The sequence below is a fragment of the Oenanthe melanoleuca genome, chromosome 1A (genome assembly GCF_029582105.1).
Source record: "Oenanthe melanoleuca isolate GR-GAL-2019-014 chromosome 1A, OMel1.0, whole genome shotgun sequence".
In the NCBI taxonomy this organism is placed as follows: Eukaryota; Metazoa; Chordata; class Aves; order Passeriformes; family Muscicapidae; genus Oenanthe; species Oenanthe melanoleuca.
In genome coordinates, this window is record NC_079334.1 from 5,151,251 (window position 1) to 5,170,285 (window position 19,035).

General features: G+C 45.9%; 1 protein-coding gene across 1 annotated transcript in view; it reads left to right on the plus strand.

Moving 5' to 3' along the window:
- The window catches only part of DENND2A (DENN domain containing 2A), a 56,771-nt gene that overhangs the window by 17,255 nt on the left and 20,481 nt on the right, over positions 1–19,035 (plus strand). The window contains 7 exon segments of the mRNA XM_056508685.1: positions 5,275–5,373; positions 7,010–8,218; positions 9,181–9,308; positions 13,131–13,252; positions 15,563–15,760; positions 17,300–17,393; positions 18,608–18,658. Of these exon segments, the coding sequence (XP_056364660.1) occupies positions 5,303–5,373; positions 7,010–8,218; positions 9,181–9,308; positions 13,131–13,252; positions 15,563–15,760; positions 17,300–17,393; positions 18,608–18,658 (1,873 nt within the window). The 5' untranslated portion in view covers positions 5,275–5,302.

Here is a 19,035-nt window from a genome sequence, read left to right on the forward strand (position 1 = left end):
GTTGTGGAACGTCGATTCCACTTGGGGTTTTTGAAAATACAGTTTGTTTTGACACGTGGGATTCTCCTGACCCCCTTGTAAGCCCTGTGGTGTAAGAGATGATAGATCAAAGGGAACAGTTAGGACAGAGTGGGGTGAGGGGAGCAGGAGGCTGTGTGGGATCTGGCTCTGAAAGATACTGTAAGAGCATGTCACTTCCTAGTCATTGGTCCTTCATTGATATGTTTTGCATAAGTTTATCCTGCTTTTTTCTCTTTAACAAATGACTTAGCTCCCATTATCTAGAATTGTCTACAATTAGGATCCCATTACGAGTGTGAACAATCCTGCTGTTGGTGTCTTCAGTAGCCAGGACAATGTGTCTGCAAAGAGGTCACCTTGCCCTAAAGTGACTGTGCCCAGCACAGTATGGCAGAGTAGCTGAGGTGGGAAGGCACCTCTGGAGGAATCAGTACAGCCCCATGCTCAGTGTGGTCATGTAGAGCAGCTTGTTTAGGACATTGTCCAGTTGGTACTGGGTATCTCCAAGGGCAGAGCCTCCAGCATCTCTGGTCTTGGTCACTTTTGGTAAAAAGGTTTTTCCTTTTCCTGTCTGAGGAGAAACTATTTGGGCTGTCAGCAAGGGAAGGCTCATGTCACATGTTGTGGAGCTCAGATTTGAAAAAGCCCAGCCTTGCTGCTGGGCTGGTGTTGGGCACCTCGAGTCAGGTTCTCCTCCACTGAAAGCATCTTGTCTCACCAAGGTCCTGGTTTCTCCTGGGTCCTGTTGCCCTTCCCAGCTCTGGCTGCATCCCTGCCTGGCTTGTGTCCTCCCTGCTGAGCAGGGGCTTGCTCCCTGGGGATGGACACTGCCCAGTGCTGGGGCTCTGTGTGAGCTCAGGCACGCATCCTCATGCCTGCTTCTTCCCCCAAAGGAAAACAGGCTCCAAACAGAGCAAGGGCTGGGGGAGGGAGCCTTGAGGGCTTTAACTGTTGGCTTCCCCTTACTCATGTTTTTCCTGTTAGTGTTTTGTCTTCTTGGCATCCTTCCTGCTCTTTATATGTGTATATATGTTATATATTGTTGCCTCCTTGTTGCTGCCTTTGTGCTGCACCCTTTGTTGTATAAAGCACCCGTAGCAGGGAGATTTGCCTTGTAGGCTTTGGCTGCTCAGTTACTCAGGTTTTGAGCACTGAGGAGAAACACAACATGTCTTTTTTTCTTCTTGGAGGAGAGTTGGACCAGCTGCAGGTTGCTCCTGTTGCTGTGAAGCCTTGCTGTTCATATGCACCAGCAGTGTGGCCACTTGTGGAGGTGGATGAAATTTTTGGGAGAGTAAACAGAGCAAAGGAAACCTTGAGATATTGCCTCCCATCCCCAAACCACCTGTGGGGTATGCTTGGTTTATTCCCCACAAACAAAACTGCAAAGAAGGGAGGCTTGGGAGGCTTGCTGGAATTGCTGTCTGACCTCAGAGACAAGAATCCCTTTCATTTCAATCCTGTGCATTTCCAGTAATATGGACTGCAGGGTCTTTGCACTCCCCTGGCTTTTGTCATCGTCTGGTGGCCACACCAAGTGCAGTGGGCAAAGCTGGTGTCTTCTTCTCCCTGGAGATGTTCCTCTGGAAGCTTTCTCTGCCCTTTGAGGGTGGGAGTGTGCCTCTTTTTTATTGACTGCTTGCTCTGGAAGCATCTCGCAGCATCCCTGAAGCAGATGTGCGTACTCCAAAAGTGTTTGGATCGGAAGTGGGGAAGAGGGCACTGGGGAAGGGGGGCGGGAGGAAAACTTAAATTAGAAGAAAGCCAAACAGCTATTGCTGGAGACAGATGATTACAGCTCATGTCAAGGCTGTTTCCTGCATGCCAATGATAGATCAGTAAACAAACGCCTCTCTGCGAGCACAAAGCAGGCAGGAACTCTGTTTGGAAGAGAGAGGTCGGGGTAGGTCTCACTTCACTCGGTGGCAGGAAGCCCCTATCACATGGCCCTGGGAATTGTGAGGCCGGGTGCATGGGGGAGATAGGCAGAGAGGCTTCTGCTGGGAGACTTCACATCCTTCCCAGGCTGCAGCCAACAGGTTTGAGAGCTCCCTCCCCTCCCTCTTTCCTCCCGCCTCCTCTCCTGTCCTTCCTTTCCCAGTTTAATTTTGAAACGCTATCAGATGACTGCTTTGTTCCCCCAAACAATGGCAGGGAATAAATTGCAGTGGCAAGGTTCTCCAAATGGGGCTCAGTATCTTCTCTCCCCTGTCATGGCCTTGATGTCCTGCTCCAGGATGTGTGTGCCAGGTGCAGTGGCCTCAGGTTTGGGTTCTGCAGGTTCTCCCAGTGCTGGTAGGAAGTTCTTGTTTTGTTTTTAGAGAAAGCAGCAACCTGTCAAGAAGTACCAGCTTGATGGGTGTGGGTGTGTGTGGGTGTGTGGGTGTGTGTGTGTGTGTGTGTGTGTGTGTTTCCTTCTGTGGTCTCCTGCTGACTGAACTCAGCCCTGCTTGTTTCTTCTGGGCAGTTTGTAGGGCCCTGGTCACATTGCTCATGAGGGAGGAAAGCAAAGCATTTCAGATAACACGTCTCAGCCTTGGGCAGGTCTCCCTTCCCCAGCCTTATACACTCTCCTTTGTGCCCTATCCCGCTGCCCTCCTTCCTTCCCTCCTCCTGTGCACACAGCCTCATTACCTCCCTTGTAACAGACTGGGTTTGTGTTGGGCCCCTTCCGTGTGCTGCTTTGTTAAAAACTCTCTGTGAGCTGTAGCAGGTCACAGAGATGCTCCAAAGGGCCTGAGCCAGCACACAGGGTAATGTGTGGTTGATTGTAGGAGAGATGTGGGTGGTCAGGAGGACAAGAGTTCCCTCTGCCCTCCACAAAGAACTATCATGTTAGCTCTGGGTGCCTTGTGGAGCCAAAACATGGAAAACAGAAGTAGATATTCTCTGTCTACTGGAGGCAATTTTCTATCATTGCCATCACAGTCCCTCTGGTCAGGTGTTGGCAATGCCTGTGGGTCAGACCTGTGAGTTATTTCTGGTGACCTTATTATTGGAAGAGATGATAATATCATCTCTGAAGCTCATCTTGTGTGAAGCTTGTGCTTGCACCCAGGAAATTATTTGACTGTAACTCTTTTCCCCCTCATGTCTTCTGATGTGTTTGGATAAATATTTACTGTTTTGAGCAGAACCAGCTAATGTGCTGCAATAATCCTCTGGGTGATGCTGAGGGCACCACGTGTGTCCTGCTGCTCAGAGGGAAGGCACAGCCACCCGTGTATCTCCTGGGGATGACTTTACTCCCTAAGCAGTGTGTGTTGTCACTGGGGATGTTAGTGGGTGTTGTCACAGCTTTGGAAGCTCCTGGACCGCTCTTTAATCTGCCTGGTGTTGCTTTGGTTACTCCAGTGGCCCTCTGCCCTTGGTCCCAAGCCATGCTGATCTGCTGCTTGCAGTGGTGCTCCTTTCCCTTGTAGCACTCAGCAGCTGCTTTGTGGCTCACTTGTGCAAATCAAGGCTTGTGCAGTCTGTCCCATCCACCACAGATGAAGAAACAAGTGCATCTTTATTCTGTGTCATCTTCTTTTCAGCCTGTCCCACTGCCAGGGAGCTGACTGTGCTGAGCACCAGCACACATCTGCCTGTACCCAGATGTTCATTTCCAGGGCAGGGTTTGTTAGCAGGCTGTTGGAAAAGGCTGAGAGATGCAGTTTCCTGATGGGGAAACTGGGGGATCTTATGAGGACAAAGGAGCACATTCCCAGCAAACATTTGGTGTTCCAGCAGAGCCCCAGGGATTGTGTGTGTGGACACAAGAAATGTTGTACTTCTTGTCACTGAAGGCTGTGATGAGGAGCTGCAAGGCACCAAATGAGTGCTGAATGATCCCTGCTCTAGGGGTGTTGTAAACCAAGTGCAGAGCAGACTCTGTTGCAGCTTTGCAGGAATCTGCTCTGGCTGCCTGGGTGAGTCATTCTTTGGCCAAGGCCACAAGTATGGTTAGTTTTTCATTATTCTCAGTCCATAACAGTTAACGGATGGATGAATAGATTTTGTTCCTTGGGCTGGTAAATTTTCTTGACAGTGTTGCAAGGCTGCTCTATGTCTAGATGTGAAGTGGGTGCTTGTTCCAGTTACTAATGAGGGAGAGAAGCCAAGGGGGTTTATTGTCTGGGAAAAAGAGAGTCTGCTAAATGGTTAGCAATGAGCTGCCCCGAGTGTGTACACATTGAGTTGACCCAGAGTTCACTCCTTGCCTCAGGAACATTGCCAGTATGGAATAAAAGGAGGGAGAGAAAACTGTGAACAAACAAAACTGATTCCCCCCACCACCTCCCTTTTCCCTTTCTCTGCCCAAAAAATTGAACAGTGGGAATGAGAGATCCTTTTGTTCTTTACTGTTTCTGGTGTGCTGGGCTGTATATTTTTTTCATGACAAGAGGCACTTGGTCTTGTCAAATGCCAGGCATGGTAGGGCAGCCTCTGGCAGACCAGCTGGTGGAGAGATCTGAGAGACTTTTCCATGTATATCCTACAAGATGGTGAGCCTGTTGTCATTGCTTTAGAGCAGGCAGACCATTCTGATAAGTGAGCAGAGATGGTGCTGCAGAGTAACAGGGTAATTCTATTTTCTGTTTAACAAAAAAGAGCATTGCAGCACAATAAAATGGGGATGGAGTCTGTTGCATTGACTGGGTAGCAGTGGCACTCAAAGAGAGGGACAGTATTCCAAGAGTGCTAGAAATCATGAGGCAAACAGAATGAGTCATTTTTGTGAATGATTTATCTTATCCCCACAAGGAGTTGTCCTGTGAAATGAGATCAGTAGCAGGCTAACATGGCCCACCAGAGAGAAGACCAGTGGCTGCAGTGAAGAGTCTCTTTAGGCTAAAATGTTTTCTTATCCCAAGCTTTGAATGTTGTGACAGTGTTATATGCCCAACCACTTCAGACTTGTGGCTTTAACACAGGCTGTTATAAAATTGTTTTTGGTTTTGTCTTCTGAAAGGGAAAAAAAAAATCTAAATCTGCTGAGATTTGAACAGCAACAAAAGCCTTCTTGAAATGTGCTCCATATATAATTCAAGGTGCAGCAATTGATGCTGAGTCAAAATTGTCTTTTGTTTCCTCTCTGAGCTGTCACCCCAATTCCCATTGTGTAGAGGAGGAAGCCTGGGCTGTCCTCAGAAAGCTGTCATGTTTTGCTTCAGCTCCTCTCCTGGAGTTCAAGGAGAAAGGGGTGTGTGTAGAAGGAGAAGAGAAGGATGCTGAGCAGAGAGCAATGCCTCTCCCTGTGTGTGTCTGCAGGTGACCTGCTGCCCTGCTGTGTGCTGACATGATGACAGCAAGCAAGGCGACCGACGTGAGCAGCAAGTCTGAGGGTGCTGTCTGCAAGTCTCTTGAGAGGTGAGAGCTTTCCCTGTTCCAGTGCCAGTGTGCTTTGCTTGTCTTTATTATCCCCAGCACAAAGAAAACCAAAGCAAGGAAACCTTCTCTCTGCTGGGTGCTGACCCTCTCTCTTCCCACATTAAAACACACCCCATAGGTCTTATCTTGTGATTCTGTGTATGAACTCATCCAGTCAGACTTCTGATATTCTGGTATTCCAATATTCTAATATTCTAGTATTCCAGACTCACAGTGCTGGAAAAGATCTGCCCCAAAGCAGAACCACTTGTGCTGATGATATCTCTGTCAATGTTTTCCCTGCTTGCACTTGAAGTCTTCAACCTGGAGACTCCTCAGAAGAGCCCCAGTCCCCACCCATTGCAGGGTGGATTCTACACTGAGCTCTAACCAGCAGTGGCACTGTGATGCCCAGCTTGGGAAGGACTGTGGTGTCCACAGTGCCACCTCTTAACCAAAGCACAATATCACTGCCAGGAGTTAAATATCTGTGAGGCTAAAGAAGAATAGGTGTGGTTCAGGTCCCATTTCCTCTCACAAACCTGTCCCAGGCTCAATTTGCACCATGACCAAGTCTGCAATCCTGCCAGCACTGCTTAGCTCCAGGACAAAGTTCCAGGCCTGACAGCACTCAGGGTATCCCCATGGATGCTCTTATAAAACTGCTAAGTTCTGGAAGAGGCACAATTGATTATTTAAGTTAATGGGGTGATTTCCCAAGTTGAATCTTATGTTGGGATTGTGGTAAAATGAGATTAATGATATGGGTTTGTATCCTAGTAATTACCTTTTGTTGTCCTGGTGCTTTTTCCCAAGCCCAGGCAAACTTCAAAGACGTGGCCAAGTGCTTCAGTTCAGAAACATTTTGTGTTGGAATAACTGCCTGTTCAGCAGGATATTGATAAAATACCACAGTATTGACATTGTCATATCACACACCTGGAAATCTCTAGAATAAATAGATTTGGAATTTTTGTTGCTCTTTGGACCCAAAGAGTGAAGATGTTTAATCTGAGTGTGGTGAATCTGATTTCTGGGTGCTGTGGGAGTGTTCCTAAGTGCACCTGTGGACTGGGATGGTAGAGCCCATAGAAACAGAATTATTAAAGTGCAGTCTTTGGGCATCAACATACATTTGGGGAGCATTAGGATGCATGAGAGAGATCCTCTGAGCAGGCACTACAGGAGTGCCAGCTGTACCATATGCTTTCTCCTCTGTGCAATAGCAGTAATTTTGCTGTTGTTTGCAAGTGGTCCATTTTGCATTTGTTTGCTTAATGCCTGGTGATGTCCAAAGCTCTGCTGCACTTCTGCACACACACATACACACATTGATGAAGCTCTCATTGGTATCAGCATGTCTGTTGTAAAAAAACACCTGTCTCACCTGCAGCCTACATCTTCCATGGAGAAAGGCTCCATTTCAAATCTCATCTTGGTTTTAATGAGAGAAGGGCAGTATGTTCTGGCTAGAAGGACCTTTCTCTGGGCATCCTCCCCTCTAAGCTCATGTCAGGTGCTTGGTTTGAGCATCCTCTGCCACCAACTTTATGAGTGAAGCTTGAGGAGCTGACAAACTAAGCCAAGGATGAGCAATGCAGTGAATGTTTCTTTCCTTTTTGTCTTCAATATGCAGGATCAAGCTTGCAGATAAGAACAATACAGCAGCTGTGAAGGAATTAGAAAAACCTTTGTGTGGATTTTTGAGTGAGAAATGTTCTGAAGGTTCCTCTGTTGCCCTGGGTTTAACACCTGAAGCTGAACCAGTTTCTTCTGTGGTGAAGAACCCACTGGGAGCCTTGGAGAACTTGATGCTGGATCCAAGGCTCGACTGCTTTCAGCAGAACATGCTTAGTCCTAAAATGATCATCAGTGACCCATCTGTGGATCTGAATGTCAAAGAAAATAATAAAATCATCAGGAGGCAGATAGGAGGCACTCAGAATACACCTGGGAAAATTGGCTTGAGGAATAAATCCTTCAGCATCAAGGAGAAGATTTCAGAATGGGAAGGGAAGAAGGAAACGCAGGCTGCTCCTCGCAGAGAGGAGGAGGCAGGAGTCAAAGAGGAGCACAGGATGCCTTGTGTGACTGAGAAGATGAGTGGGGAAGCACTGGGGACTCGGAAAGCAGAGACCAAGAGACTCATGAGCTGGGAACTGGAGTGCAAAGGGGCAGGCAAAGAGAATGAGAGGAAAACAGGAGCTCAGAAAGGCACGGGGCAAGCAGCAGAGCGAAAAGGGGAAGCGCAGAAGGATGAGGAAATGGAGTCCAGCCCTGGAAAATGCAAGGAGGTGAAAAGTGGGAAGTGGGAGGTCCAGAAGGAGAATCTTTCAGTGCTTAGACAGGTCAAGAAGCTAGAGCAGGCTTTGAAAGATGGCCCAGCAGAGCTGCAGCCACAGCTGCCTGGTACTTACTATTCCCCACAGTGCTTGCAGGAGAAGGCAGCACAGGGGCACCCCGCTCCCGAGAGCCATGAGGGCCTGGGGGTGGGGGCTGAGCTCAACAAAAGGCTTCCTGGCCTGGACTCTGAAATCAGTGAGCCAATTTTTGGGACTCTAGAAGAGATAAGAACTTCCCATGTGAAATCCAAGCAGTGCACGGTGGAGAACGTGTACACAGAGCCGGGGGTGCCCGAGAAGAAACCCTTCATCAACCCGCTGCCCAAGCCCCGGCGGACGTTCAAACACGAGGGGGAAGAGGACTGGGTGCCAGCAGCTAGGAACAAAAGAAACTTACCCCCCCTGCCATCCATTCCTCCCCCTCCTCTCCCCTCCTCTCCCCCCCCATCAGCTGTCAGCAGGAGGCTCTGGAGTGGGAAGCACAAGAACAACGCTGACCACAGGTACTGGGGCTGTGTTCATGGTGGAGCCCCACCTTCCCATCTTCCTCTGGCAGAGACAAATCTTTCCTTTTTGCTCAGAATCTCCAGCACAATCAGCACTCATTCATCTCTCCCAGAATGGATGAGTGGCTGCTACTACTTCCAGCACTACTCCACAGTGATAAGTCATGGCAGATTTAAGGTCACTGTATTACATGGCTTAACCTTCAAGCCCAGAATTGAGGGCTTTGGGGTTTTGTTTTGGTTTTCTTAGCAGAAACTCTACTTAATTACAAAATGACCACAGCTGGTCTGGAACAGTGTTTGGAATGATAATCTCTAGTCTCTACTGCAGCATTTTCACTGTCCATAGTAAACCTCAGTGAATCTGATTTGTGTTTATTCTTCTGGAGTGATTGCTTGCCTTTTATCCCCTCCCACATGATTGTTACACATTTTTAGGGTGGGGAACATAAAATACACTTCTTTTTTAATGCCCTCTGGATAAATTGTCACATAAAAATTCCTGGCCCCATTGCAGAAAGGAAATAAAAACTTGCTAGGTTTGTTCATGGAGGGCACAGTTTTACCCTTTCTACCATTCTGCAAGGAAGTTTTGTTTTTCTGTGCTGCTCAGAGAGCTGATTTTGGGGCCCTCTTATGCTTTTAGCAGGTGGGATCTGTGCTGTAAATGGGACCTAAGGTTCTGTGCAGTGTTCCAGGATGTGCCATTTAACACTTGCACCTTCACAGTGTGCCATTACCATGACAACCCAGATTATCTGTGGCACCCCAAATGATAAAAACAGCCAACCTCAGTATTGCTCTTCCATTCTTTACATGGGATGAGCAGTGAAACATTGTCAGTGGTTTACCTTGCCAGCAGCGTGGAGAAGTGAATGAGCTGTAATTTGGTTATAAATGCTGGTTAACTGCATCACTGTCCTCTCTCTGCTCCTCCTCCTCCCCACTCTGTGGTGCAGGAAATCCTATGAGTTTGAGGACTTGCTGCAGTCATCGTCCGAGCACGGCCGGGTGGATTGGTACGCGCAGACCAAGCTGGCCCTGACACGCACTTTATCCGAGGAGAACGTCTACGAGGACATCCTGGGTAGGAACTCAAAAAACAGCTCTTCTTCTCTGGGAAACTTGTGAAAAGTTTAATAAAAGACAAAAAGAGGCAAACAATAAAGCATAAGGTTATAACTGTTGGGTGCTTGGCTGTTTTGGAGACATCCTTTAAATTTATCATATGCACATTTAATCATACTCATATTTAAATGTATGCATATTCATAGACTTATTCTACATTTTCAAACCTTTTTATAAACTATTTTATATGTTTTAAGAACTGTTTTACCTGGCTACTTTTTGAGTTCGTTTTTTAAGAGTATGCACATTTTTTGGCTGTGGTTTAAATTTATTTTTAATATCTTTTAATTTGGACTGTGGCCTTCAATTTTTGCAGATGTTCATGTTGGTAATTGGTATATTAGTAGCAGGTGTTTTTACTGGGTATTATTTAACTAAACAGGTAGTTTACTTACTACAAAGATACTTTATTAGCTTATGTTACTTTTAAAGAAAATTATATCTTAAATTTTATTTTAAGACTACACATATAGTATCCACTCTAATATTTGCAAAAAGCCAATACCATAATATGTATTTATACAGGAACTCTGCACAGGGAGGGCAGCTGGATGCTAGTCCTGAGTAGCAGAGACTCATGATCAACAGGCATTCAGCAGAGGTGCTGAATAAAGTATGTTTATTATCCAAATGTAAGCCAGGACATATTTTGCACATATTATTGGCAAATAATAAGAAAAATGGATGGGGTACTTCAAAGCTCATCAGCTTCAAAGATAAACCTGAGGCATATGGGAAGCAGCTTTTATTTTTTGCTGGCATATTTCCTCTGCCTTCCTTTTGTCCTGTGGATTAATTCTCACAGCTCTGATCTGTCCATTGTGGTGATTTTGTCACTGCTGAGATAATGTGAACAGTCTGAAAGCATAGCCTTGAAGTCAGCTCCACAACTCAGGAATAGGATTGTCTATGGCTTCAGGTACCATTGCAATTAAGAAACTGGGTCCCACAGTCTTTGAAATTGAGTTTTATTTAGCTCTCTAACTCCAGTGTCAGACCAATGCCATTCTGAAGATTATTTCCTGTAACTCTCTCCATTTGTATAGTGTTTTTTAATATTGTAAGTTAGGTGGCCTTTGATGGAACACAGAATAGAAGTGTCCCCCTTGAGAAAGCCTTAATGAGTTTTGGTAGCTCTGGGCTGGTGCTGTGTAAATCTCTTGCCTGAGGTCAGCAGATTATGAAGGGAATAGCTGCATCAGCTCTTGCCATGCTGCTGCAATCCTACAAAGGTGCTCTGTGCTGTTCAGCATAGGAGGAGCTGCACTTCCTCAGGAGCAGACCAGGCATTACAATTTTGATATTAATAAAATCTGATCATACCTGATGATAAAAGACTCTTAAAGGAATCGTGTTCCTTCGGGACTGATGGCAGACAAGGCAATTCTAATCCATCCTTTCTTTCATTTTTGAAGCAGTCAGCCTCATTTGTGGAGCTAAGGGCCTTGTGTTTGCTTTTTTTCTTCTCTTTACATGGGGGGCCAAAGGGACAGGGAGTGTCTGGGCAGCTGCTGTGGGGTTTTTGTGTTGGGGCATGATGGGAGGTCTCAGAAACCACTGAGTAAGGGTCACCTTGTCAGCTGGAATAACATGGATAGCATTACAGAGTGGCTGTGAAGGCAAATCCATCTATTCAAACACAAGCACACCCCCAGGTCCCAAGTGTGCAAGGAACTCAAATAGCAGCCTGAAGTTGCTCTCCCCTCCATCTTTTAGTTGCAAAGATTAGAAGAAAACAAAGTTATAGGTAATTGTCAGCTAATAGAGCATGTTTGTTTTTTTTTTTTTTTTTGTTTGTTTTCTTGCTGCATGTTAAGGCTTTGCCTGGAGTCAGTGATCTTTAATTGGTTCCTGCAATCTTGCTGGTGTTACCATGGAAGCTTGGGAAAAGGGGTGCACAGGGATAACTCAAAATAAAAAGCTGCAGCTTTGTTTTTCACAAGACCACAGACAAGTTTAATCCATAAAACAAACAACATGTGAAAACCTCACCAGTGGGGAGGGAGCCAAGACCTCAGCCACAGGACAGTGCTACTGGCCCACAAGCTCACATGTGCCCATCAGGACATGCAAGCACACACTTCACACCCCCATATGTGTGATTTAGGAGGGGTTCAGCTGCTGGTGGGATAGTGGCTCCAATTCCCAGCAAGTCACACAGATTTCCTTCATGTCCCCTTTTTTCCAATTTTCAGCAAGTCACACAGATTTCCTTCATGTTCCCTTTTTTCTCCTGTTCACCATTGCTTACCTGGAATAGTGGAAGCCAATGGATGACAAGGTTTATTTGTAGTAAAGAGGGAAATAGTGTTCTTTCTTCTAGACTGAAGCTAATTAGACGTGCTTAGCAGTTTGAGGATGAGACAGGCAACAGAATCCAAACTTATTCTGTTTTTCTCCAGTCTTCCCAGCTGCATGACAGCTGAAGTATATTTTCAGTACTGAAGGGGCCATTGAAATTAGGAAGTGGAGCCAGTTTCAGGGACTGGAGAATGTTTGCTGACCAAGAGGTTGCTTTGCTGGTGTCACCCACTTGCCTTCTCCATGGTGAATTTGGATTCCCTGCTGGAGCACTGGGTGTCAGCAGCTGCTGCTGGGAAAGACTTGGATTTCTGTCCTTGTCTGAGGAGCTCAGCTGCACCCCTGCCCCAGCTGGGCAGGCAGGTGGGAGTGCACTGGTTAGACAGATCCCACAGCCATTACTGCTCCTGCTGCAGAGCCTTGCAGCACCACTGACTGCCTGTCTTCACTCTCAGCCAAGCATTGTGTGACAGTAAGAGAAAGGCTTTGAGCCCCAGCTGTCCACTGGGATATGGCATGAAATGAGGCAGTGAAGAAACAAGGCTCATCACTTATCACTTGCCTGTGCAGATGCTTGGGCTGAGCCTTTGGCTGTGGTTTCTTAGATGCTTGGGTGGAGATGTCACAACCTGCTTTGTCAGAGTTGTGCTCTTTTTGAGCACACTTAGGCTTACATTCCCTAGTACTGCTGAAGACTGGGATCTAAGAAGTTCATTACATAGAATTTTGGGTGTTTAAAACTCAGATTAGTTGTTTGCCTCATCTCCAGGATTACTGGGAAGAAAGGAAGCTACATCTACTTCAGAGGTGTGCCTTGTGTCCCACATCCCCTCACCCCATCCTTCTCCAGGGCAAGAGCATCCCAACTTTGGGTGGCTTAATCCTTCCCTCTTTCTAAAGTACAGCTTGTGAGACTGAGGACTCCATGACTGATAAATGTGTTTGAAATCCTGGATTGTGTGATAGACATCCATGTTCAGAGTGTGGATTAAACCTTCCTTTAGTCAGCCCAAGAGCAGGGCATCATTTCAGCCCCAAGTAAGTGATGATCAGATGTCATCCCACTAAATGTGGGGCTTAGAGAGAGGACCTTCATGCTAGGCTTCAGCTCACAATTTCATTGAGCAACTCCAAGCAGAAAGGAAAGAAGGAAATACAATTATGAACTAATGTGCATGAGAACATCTCAGCTCTTCTGGACACAGCAAAATGAACTTGAGGGCTTACAGGGTCTTTTCCATCTGTACTGTGATACGTTTCCATGGCTGCATTTGTCTGTCAGGGTTTGGACACTGTCCAGCAAGCAGCTGGACTTTAGGGCTATGGAGAAAATGAAGCAATTGCAGGAATGCTTGAGAACAGGTCTTTATGTCTGATGTGGGAGGTGGGAGAAGACCAGCAGATCCCTAAATGGATTTTTATGGCAAACCTCAGAGTATTTCTGCACTCAGAACCTTTTGCTTTTGGCTTTTTGCTGCAGATCCACCGTCAAAGGAAAACCCTTATGAAGACATTGAGACCAACAGCCGCTGTTTGGGGAAGAAATGTGTCCTGACCTTCCCAGCATCCCCCACCTCTTCTGTCCCTGGGACTCCCACAAAGGTACCTTGCTTCAAGTGGCCACCTCTTCTGCTCCAGAAAGTGTTTAGGTGAAATCCAGGTCCTGTGTGGTAAAAGTGGACACCTTCATCATGTTAGGGACTTTTCCTTTTTGTCTTTTGCCACAGAATACAGTGTGATAAGAGGGGATTTACTGCCCTTCAGTGAGGTTAAAAAACAAACCAGTATTCCCTTATATAACTGGTTTGTTTGCTTCCACTTTTTTTTCACTCCAGGATCGCCTTCCCTGGTGGTGTGGGAAGATCTTCCTCCCCTCAAAGAGGGCATGGAAGTGTTTGGGTAATCAAGGCCTGTGGGCAGTGCAGTCTGCCCATGCCCAGGTGCCTCTGCAGGACCCCCTTCTCCCACAGGAGCCTTTTTTTGTTCTCCCCATGAGACAATTTGCTGGTAAATAATGCAGTGCCAGTCCCCTGGGTGGAGAGCTGGTGCTAGAAGGGCATTCCCACCACAGCTCACAGCTTGGTGCCTTTTTTCCTCCTTGTCCATGGGACCAAAAGAAGAGGTAAAACTTTGGTTGGCACCTCTGGGTCAGAGCTCAGGGTTTACCAAGGCCAGCCTGCTCTCTGAGCCTCCCAAGCTGCTTTGGTTGATTCCTGTTGCCTGTTTGAATAATCCAAGCCTGGGGCAGCAGGGTCAGTGTGATGGCCAAAGTCACCTTGGCAGTAAATGGGTTCAGAGTGGATAGGAGGGATCTAAACACAGCTTTCCTGGCCAAATGGTTTTTTCATGCTTTCCAAGTAACAACTATTATTAGAGCTGTTATCCAGCATTTTCAGAAGTTTTATGTGCAGCATCTTTGACATGCGGTTCTTTTCCAACCAGCTCAATCAGCAACTAAGGTGTCTCTGGATAATTCAGGTCTTTAAAGTGAAAATTGTTCTGTGGTTCTCAATCCATTCTCATTGTTGCTAGTGAGGTCTAGAGCAGCAAGGGGCCATGTGTATGAGTGTTGGGATGAGGCTGATCTCTTCAGAGAGATTTGCAGTCATCCCTGCACCCAAATTTCCCACATGTGTTATCCAAAGGGGGCTGCAGTGCTGCACAGGAATGCCTTTCACCAGAGTCACTGTTCCCAGCAGAAAAGCTGAGCAGGAGGAACTATGTTACTCTGCAGTATTTTGGCTTCTAAAAGGCATGATGTGCATCAGTCAGAAAAGGAGATGCTGCAGCACTCTTGGCAGCCACTGGGTTTGCAACTGCAGCATTCATCCTGCTGGAGAGCCTGGCTAGGCTGCAGTGATGGGGAATGGTCTGGACAGACATTCAGGACTACTATAAAAGTGGTAGATCATATACCTGGTGCAGAATGAGATTCTTCATCAAAGGCTCCTTCCAACCTCATTTTTACATGACTTCTCTGTAAGTGGCAAATATTTTTGTGACCTGAGCATCTTCTGCCAAATCCAGAGACCCCTGAACTAACCTGAATGGATTAATTGGTCTGACTAATAACTAATGGAGGCAGATGGTGGTGCTGCCTCAGCTACAGTCGTGGTGCTGCTGTGAATTGTTCAGAATTAGGCTGGATAACTCTCCCCCACACTTCTTAGTGCCAGATCCTCTGGCAGTGCAGATACTGTTCCCACAAAAGGTGCAATTTACCTTGTCATAACTACTGGGAAATTCTGTAGGAGAAGATAAAAAGGGTTCTTATTGAGCATCTTTCTGGTGAGAAGTAGTTTGCCCTTCTTTATCCAGAGCTGAGCTTTCTACTTCTCTGATGTTCTGTGATGTTATTTTTGGTCAGAGACTTTAGGGACCTTACTCTGCTACTTAAACATCTTCTGTTGTACTTCCACCAAACTTGCTAATGAGTTTAGGAGGAAAGCAGTCTCCATAATTGTCCAACAGCATCTCTTGTACCCTTTGAAATATCTGATTCTGTCTCCTGTCAAAGGCACCATGCTGCTCTCACTGTTTCTCTGTTCCTCCTGGCTAGCTGCTCTTTATCCCAAATGCCTGTGGTTGGTTGGTTAGTCTTGTCCTGTTTACAATCCCCAGCCTCTGGATTGCCCAAATCCTGTGAGATTTTTTTTCCACACTGGAGCAAGGCCTTCTTGGCCAGCCCATGAGCTTGTGTCCAGTTGTGGAATGAAAATGGGATGGTTAAATTGCTGCTGAGGATGTAGCCTGGCAGCTCTGCGGGTTTCTTGCACGTGCAGAAATCCATGTGCGCTCTCAGGCTGCTTTGACAGCTCAGTGCTGTGGTTGCCCCACTGGATTTGCTGATGTGACAGTGGAGTGAAGATACACAGGTGCTGTGCTCATCCATCCCTTCTCCTTCATTTGCAGGTGCTTTCCAAGCCCACGTTTTTCCGGCAGAGCTCAGAGCGGCGGAGTTTCAAACTGCCAGACATACGGAAACTGAGCCGCGATGGGACAGGGTCACCATCCAAAATCAGCCCTCCCTCAACCCCCAGCAGTCCAGATGACACCTTCTTCTCCTTGGGAGACTCTCAGAATGGCAAGAGGAGAAGGAAGATTCCCAAGGTAAATCTTGTCTTTTTTGTTTGGCTTCTTCCAGGCAGGAATGTGAGTATGAAACCAGGTTTTCTTTAATTTCCAGCGTGTGGCATCCCTGCAAGGGAGCTGCTGTCCTGGCTGTTGACTTGATTTGTGTTTAACTCCCTTTCTGCCTGAAGGAGAAGGCACACAAATATGTGTGCACCTTTCAAAGAAGTTTTTTTTCCCATCTGACGTTTCATAATAATAATAATAAATAAAAAGAAAAGCATTGTAATTTTGGGATAGAAGTTGAAGTATGTCAGAGGGGAAAAAAGCAGTTCATATTTTGTAAAAGATGTACCCCATCATATTTCCTGCTGTGCTTCCTGGATGGGACAGTCAGAAATTGACTGTGTGTTGTGTGTTTGTTTCCTCCTGGAAATCTGTTGTTCTTTGTTCATCCTGGTTAGTGCACTGACTGTTGATAATTTAAGGTAAGGTGTGACTGTAGGAGAGCAATGAACATGATGATAACTGAGTGACAAAAAGGACTTATCTGCAGTTTTGGGCATTTTCTGCAGCAATATTTCCTATTTTGTACTTGGATACAGCATTACTCCATTTAAATTTTATTTTCTTTCAGATCTGGCAGGATGTGTATTGAGTCCAAATGAGGTTTGGCAGCAGTCTATCTATTGAATGTTTCAAAAACACAGTTATAAAAACACAGTTGCTTATCCCAGTCTTTGCAGGACAAGCAGAGGCTACCAGGGATGGTCTGTGGTGATTTTTTTCCAAACCCACAGTTTGCATTTGGGGAAAAAGGGATGTGTTTGTATATCTTCTTTGTTTCCTGGTTGCCAGATCTGTGTTCATGTTTGCATATCTGATTTTTGAATGCCCTCTCTGTGTGCCTCAGCCTTTCAGGAATGAGCCAAAGACTGCAAATGTTTAGGGTTTCTTTCCCAGTATGTCTTCACATCTGTGCATGGGCTTGAGCTCTGTCAGTGTGTTCACACATACTTTAATGTCAGTGGAAGAGAGGATTCCAAGTATTTATTTACCCCACAGTGCCTTGAGCAGCCTTGCAGGGCCAGCTCAGAACTGAGGTTTGCTGTGTCAGGGGCAGCATCACCTGAGGCTTGAGCTGGGCATCTGGGTGAAGGCTGCACTTCCACATCAGAGCATCCTACCTCCCACTTAAATATTTGTATTCAGAGTTGCCTGACCAAGTAGATGCTGGGAGTGACTTACCTTGAGCTGGCAAGGCATGTGTGGAAGTAAATCTGGAATCTGAGTTTATTCCAGTTATTTATGGAACAAATCTGAATGCTGTGGCCATATCCAGCTGCTCCTGCCTGGCACCTTGAGAAGGAGGCAGGTCTGCTGCAGCAGGAAGCCTGGCATGTCTTCTGTAATTGCCCTTCCCTTCAAGAATGGACAGGGAGACCAAAGACTGAATGAGCCACTAAGCCCAGCACTGAAATGTCCTCTTTCATGGTCAGCTGGGAGCACAGGGATTGCAGGATTTCAAAGGAATTAACCTTTTTTGTTTGTTTGTTTGTCTGTGTGTGTGCTGAGCAGCTGGTGTTGAAAATCAATGCCATTTACGAGGCACGGAGGGGAAAGAAACGTGTCAAGAGACTGTCCCAGTCTACAGAGAGCAATTCAGGGAAAGGTAAAGCAGCTTCAAACCATCAGGCATCATTTTGCCTTGCACTTTAAACTTCAGTGATTTATGTGACACTTTCTAGCACTTCTTCCAGTCCAGACTAAGGCTGACTTGGGGTTTCCACTCTTTTTTTTATTGTAAGATAAGGACTTTGGTTAAAATGGAAGTTTTCTGGTTTTCTTGCTTCATTTTCATTCCATGGCTTTGCATGATAACCTTATAGGTCACACCTCTTTTTGATGTTTATTTCTGGGACATGCTGGAAGCTGTGGAGAAGAATGTTCTGTCCAAAAACTCTGATTTGTTGAGATCAAAATATTTTGTGGGAATGTGTCACTTCAGTGAACTGTCCAATGGAGGACAGGAGATTTTGGAACAGCCCTGGTTCTTTCACTATCCCAATAAACAAACAGCCTCAGTTGGGAATCAGGGTTTCTACAACTGTAGGACCATCTCCATCTTAGCAGGATTGAGACTTTCAGCCTCCCACTGTCAATTAACAACTTGCCCAAAGCATTCAGGCACTTCAAAGCAATTACTTTTAAGCATCTCAGCTCTGTAAAAATTAATATTGTGTCTTGCCAACACGGGATATTTTTCCAAAACACTTTAATTTCTAGCAAAAGGTGACCACCTCTATTTGTTTCCCACAATTATTTGTTACTGTTTATCCTATTTCATAAAGCATAGACAGCCACAGGGTGGATGAGTGTGTTTATATGAACTTTCAGGGGAAGCATCCCAGACATTTTATACCCCTCCCTAAAGCATCATTCAGAGAAACAGATCATTGGACCATATAGACCTTGAATCTAATTCAGTCTGACAATTTTTTTGTTTCTTTCTTTCTTTCTTTCCATGGTTTTATCCCATGTCCCACAAACTTCTGCATATTAATGAGTGTTTTGCCTTGATGCTGTGCTTACACAGACTTGGATAAAATCCCATCCTGGCATTTTATTCTTTATGCAACACTTCTGGCTGTGCAAAATTGATGTTGTTGTTGTTGTTGTTTGTTTGGGTATGAATGGGAAGATAGCAGGGTTGGTAAGCTGAATATCTGTGGGTATGTGCACCCTTGAAAAGAACCCTTGAGACCCAAACTGCTTCCCCTGAAGTTGCCAGGCCCAGCTTTCTCATGCCAGGGATAAGAAATGCACAGCTATAAATAGACTTTTCTTAATTAATTTTTCCCTTTTTTTTTTTTTTTTTTAATCTAGTTACAGATGAAAACAGTGAATCAGACAGTGACACTGAAGAGAAACTGAAAGGTAAGGCAAATGTGTGGAGAGACCAAATGGCTCCTGATAAACTCTGAGCTCCCAGGACAAGATCTCTCCTCTGTGTTCTCCCTTTGGTGAAGGACCTTGTTTCTGCATAGAACACAGCAAGGAGACAAAGATCTCAATACTGCAGGAGAAAATCCATGGGCAGAGGGCATTAGGAGCCCAAAACAAACATCTCTTCCAACTCAACTTCCAACTTCAACTTGTTGACTGACTTTCCCAGGAGGAGTATGGGACGCTGAGGAAACACAGTGAGATTTCTCTGAGTGCAGTCAGAAATGTGTGGCCAGACTGGCAGCAGCAGTGTTGCATGGCACTGGATGTCCAGACACCTCACCACATGCTTACTATGGGAGAAAAGC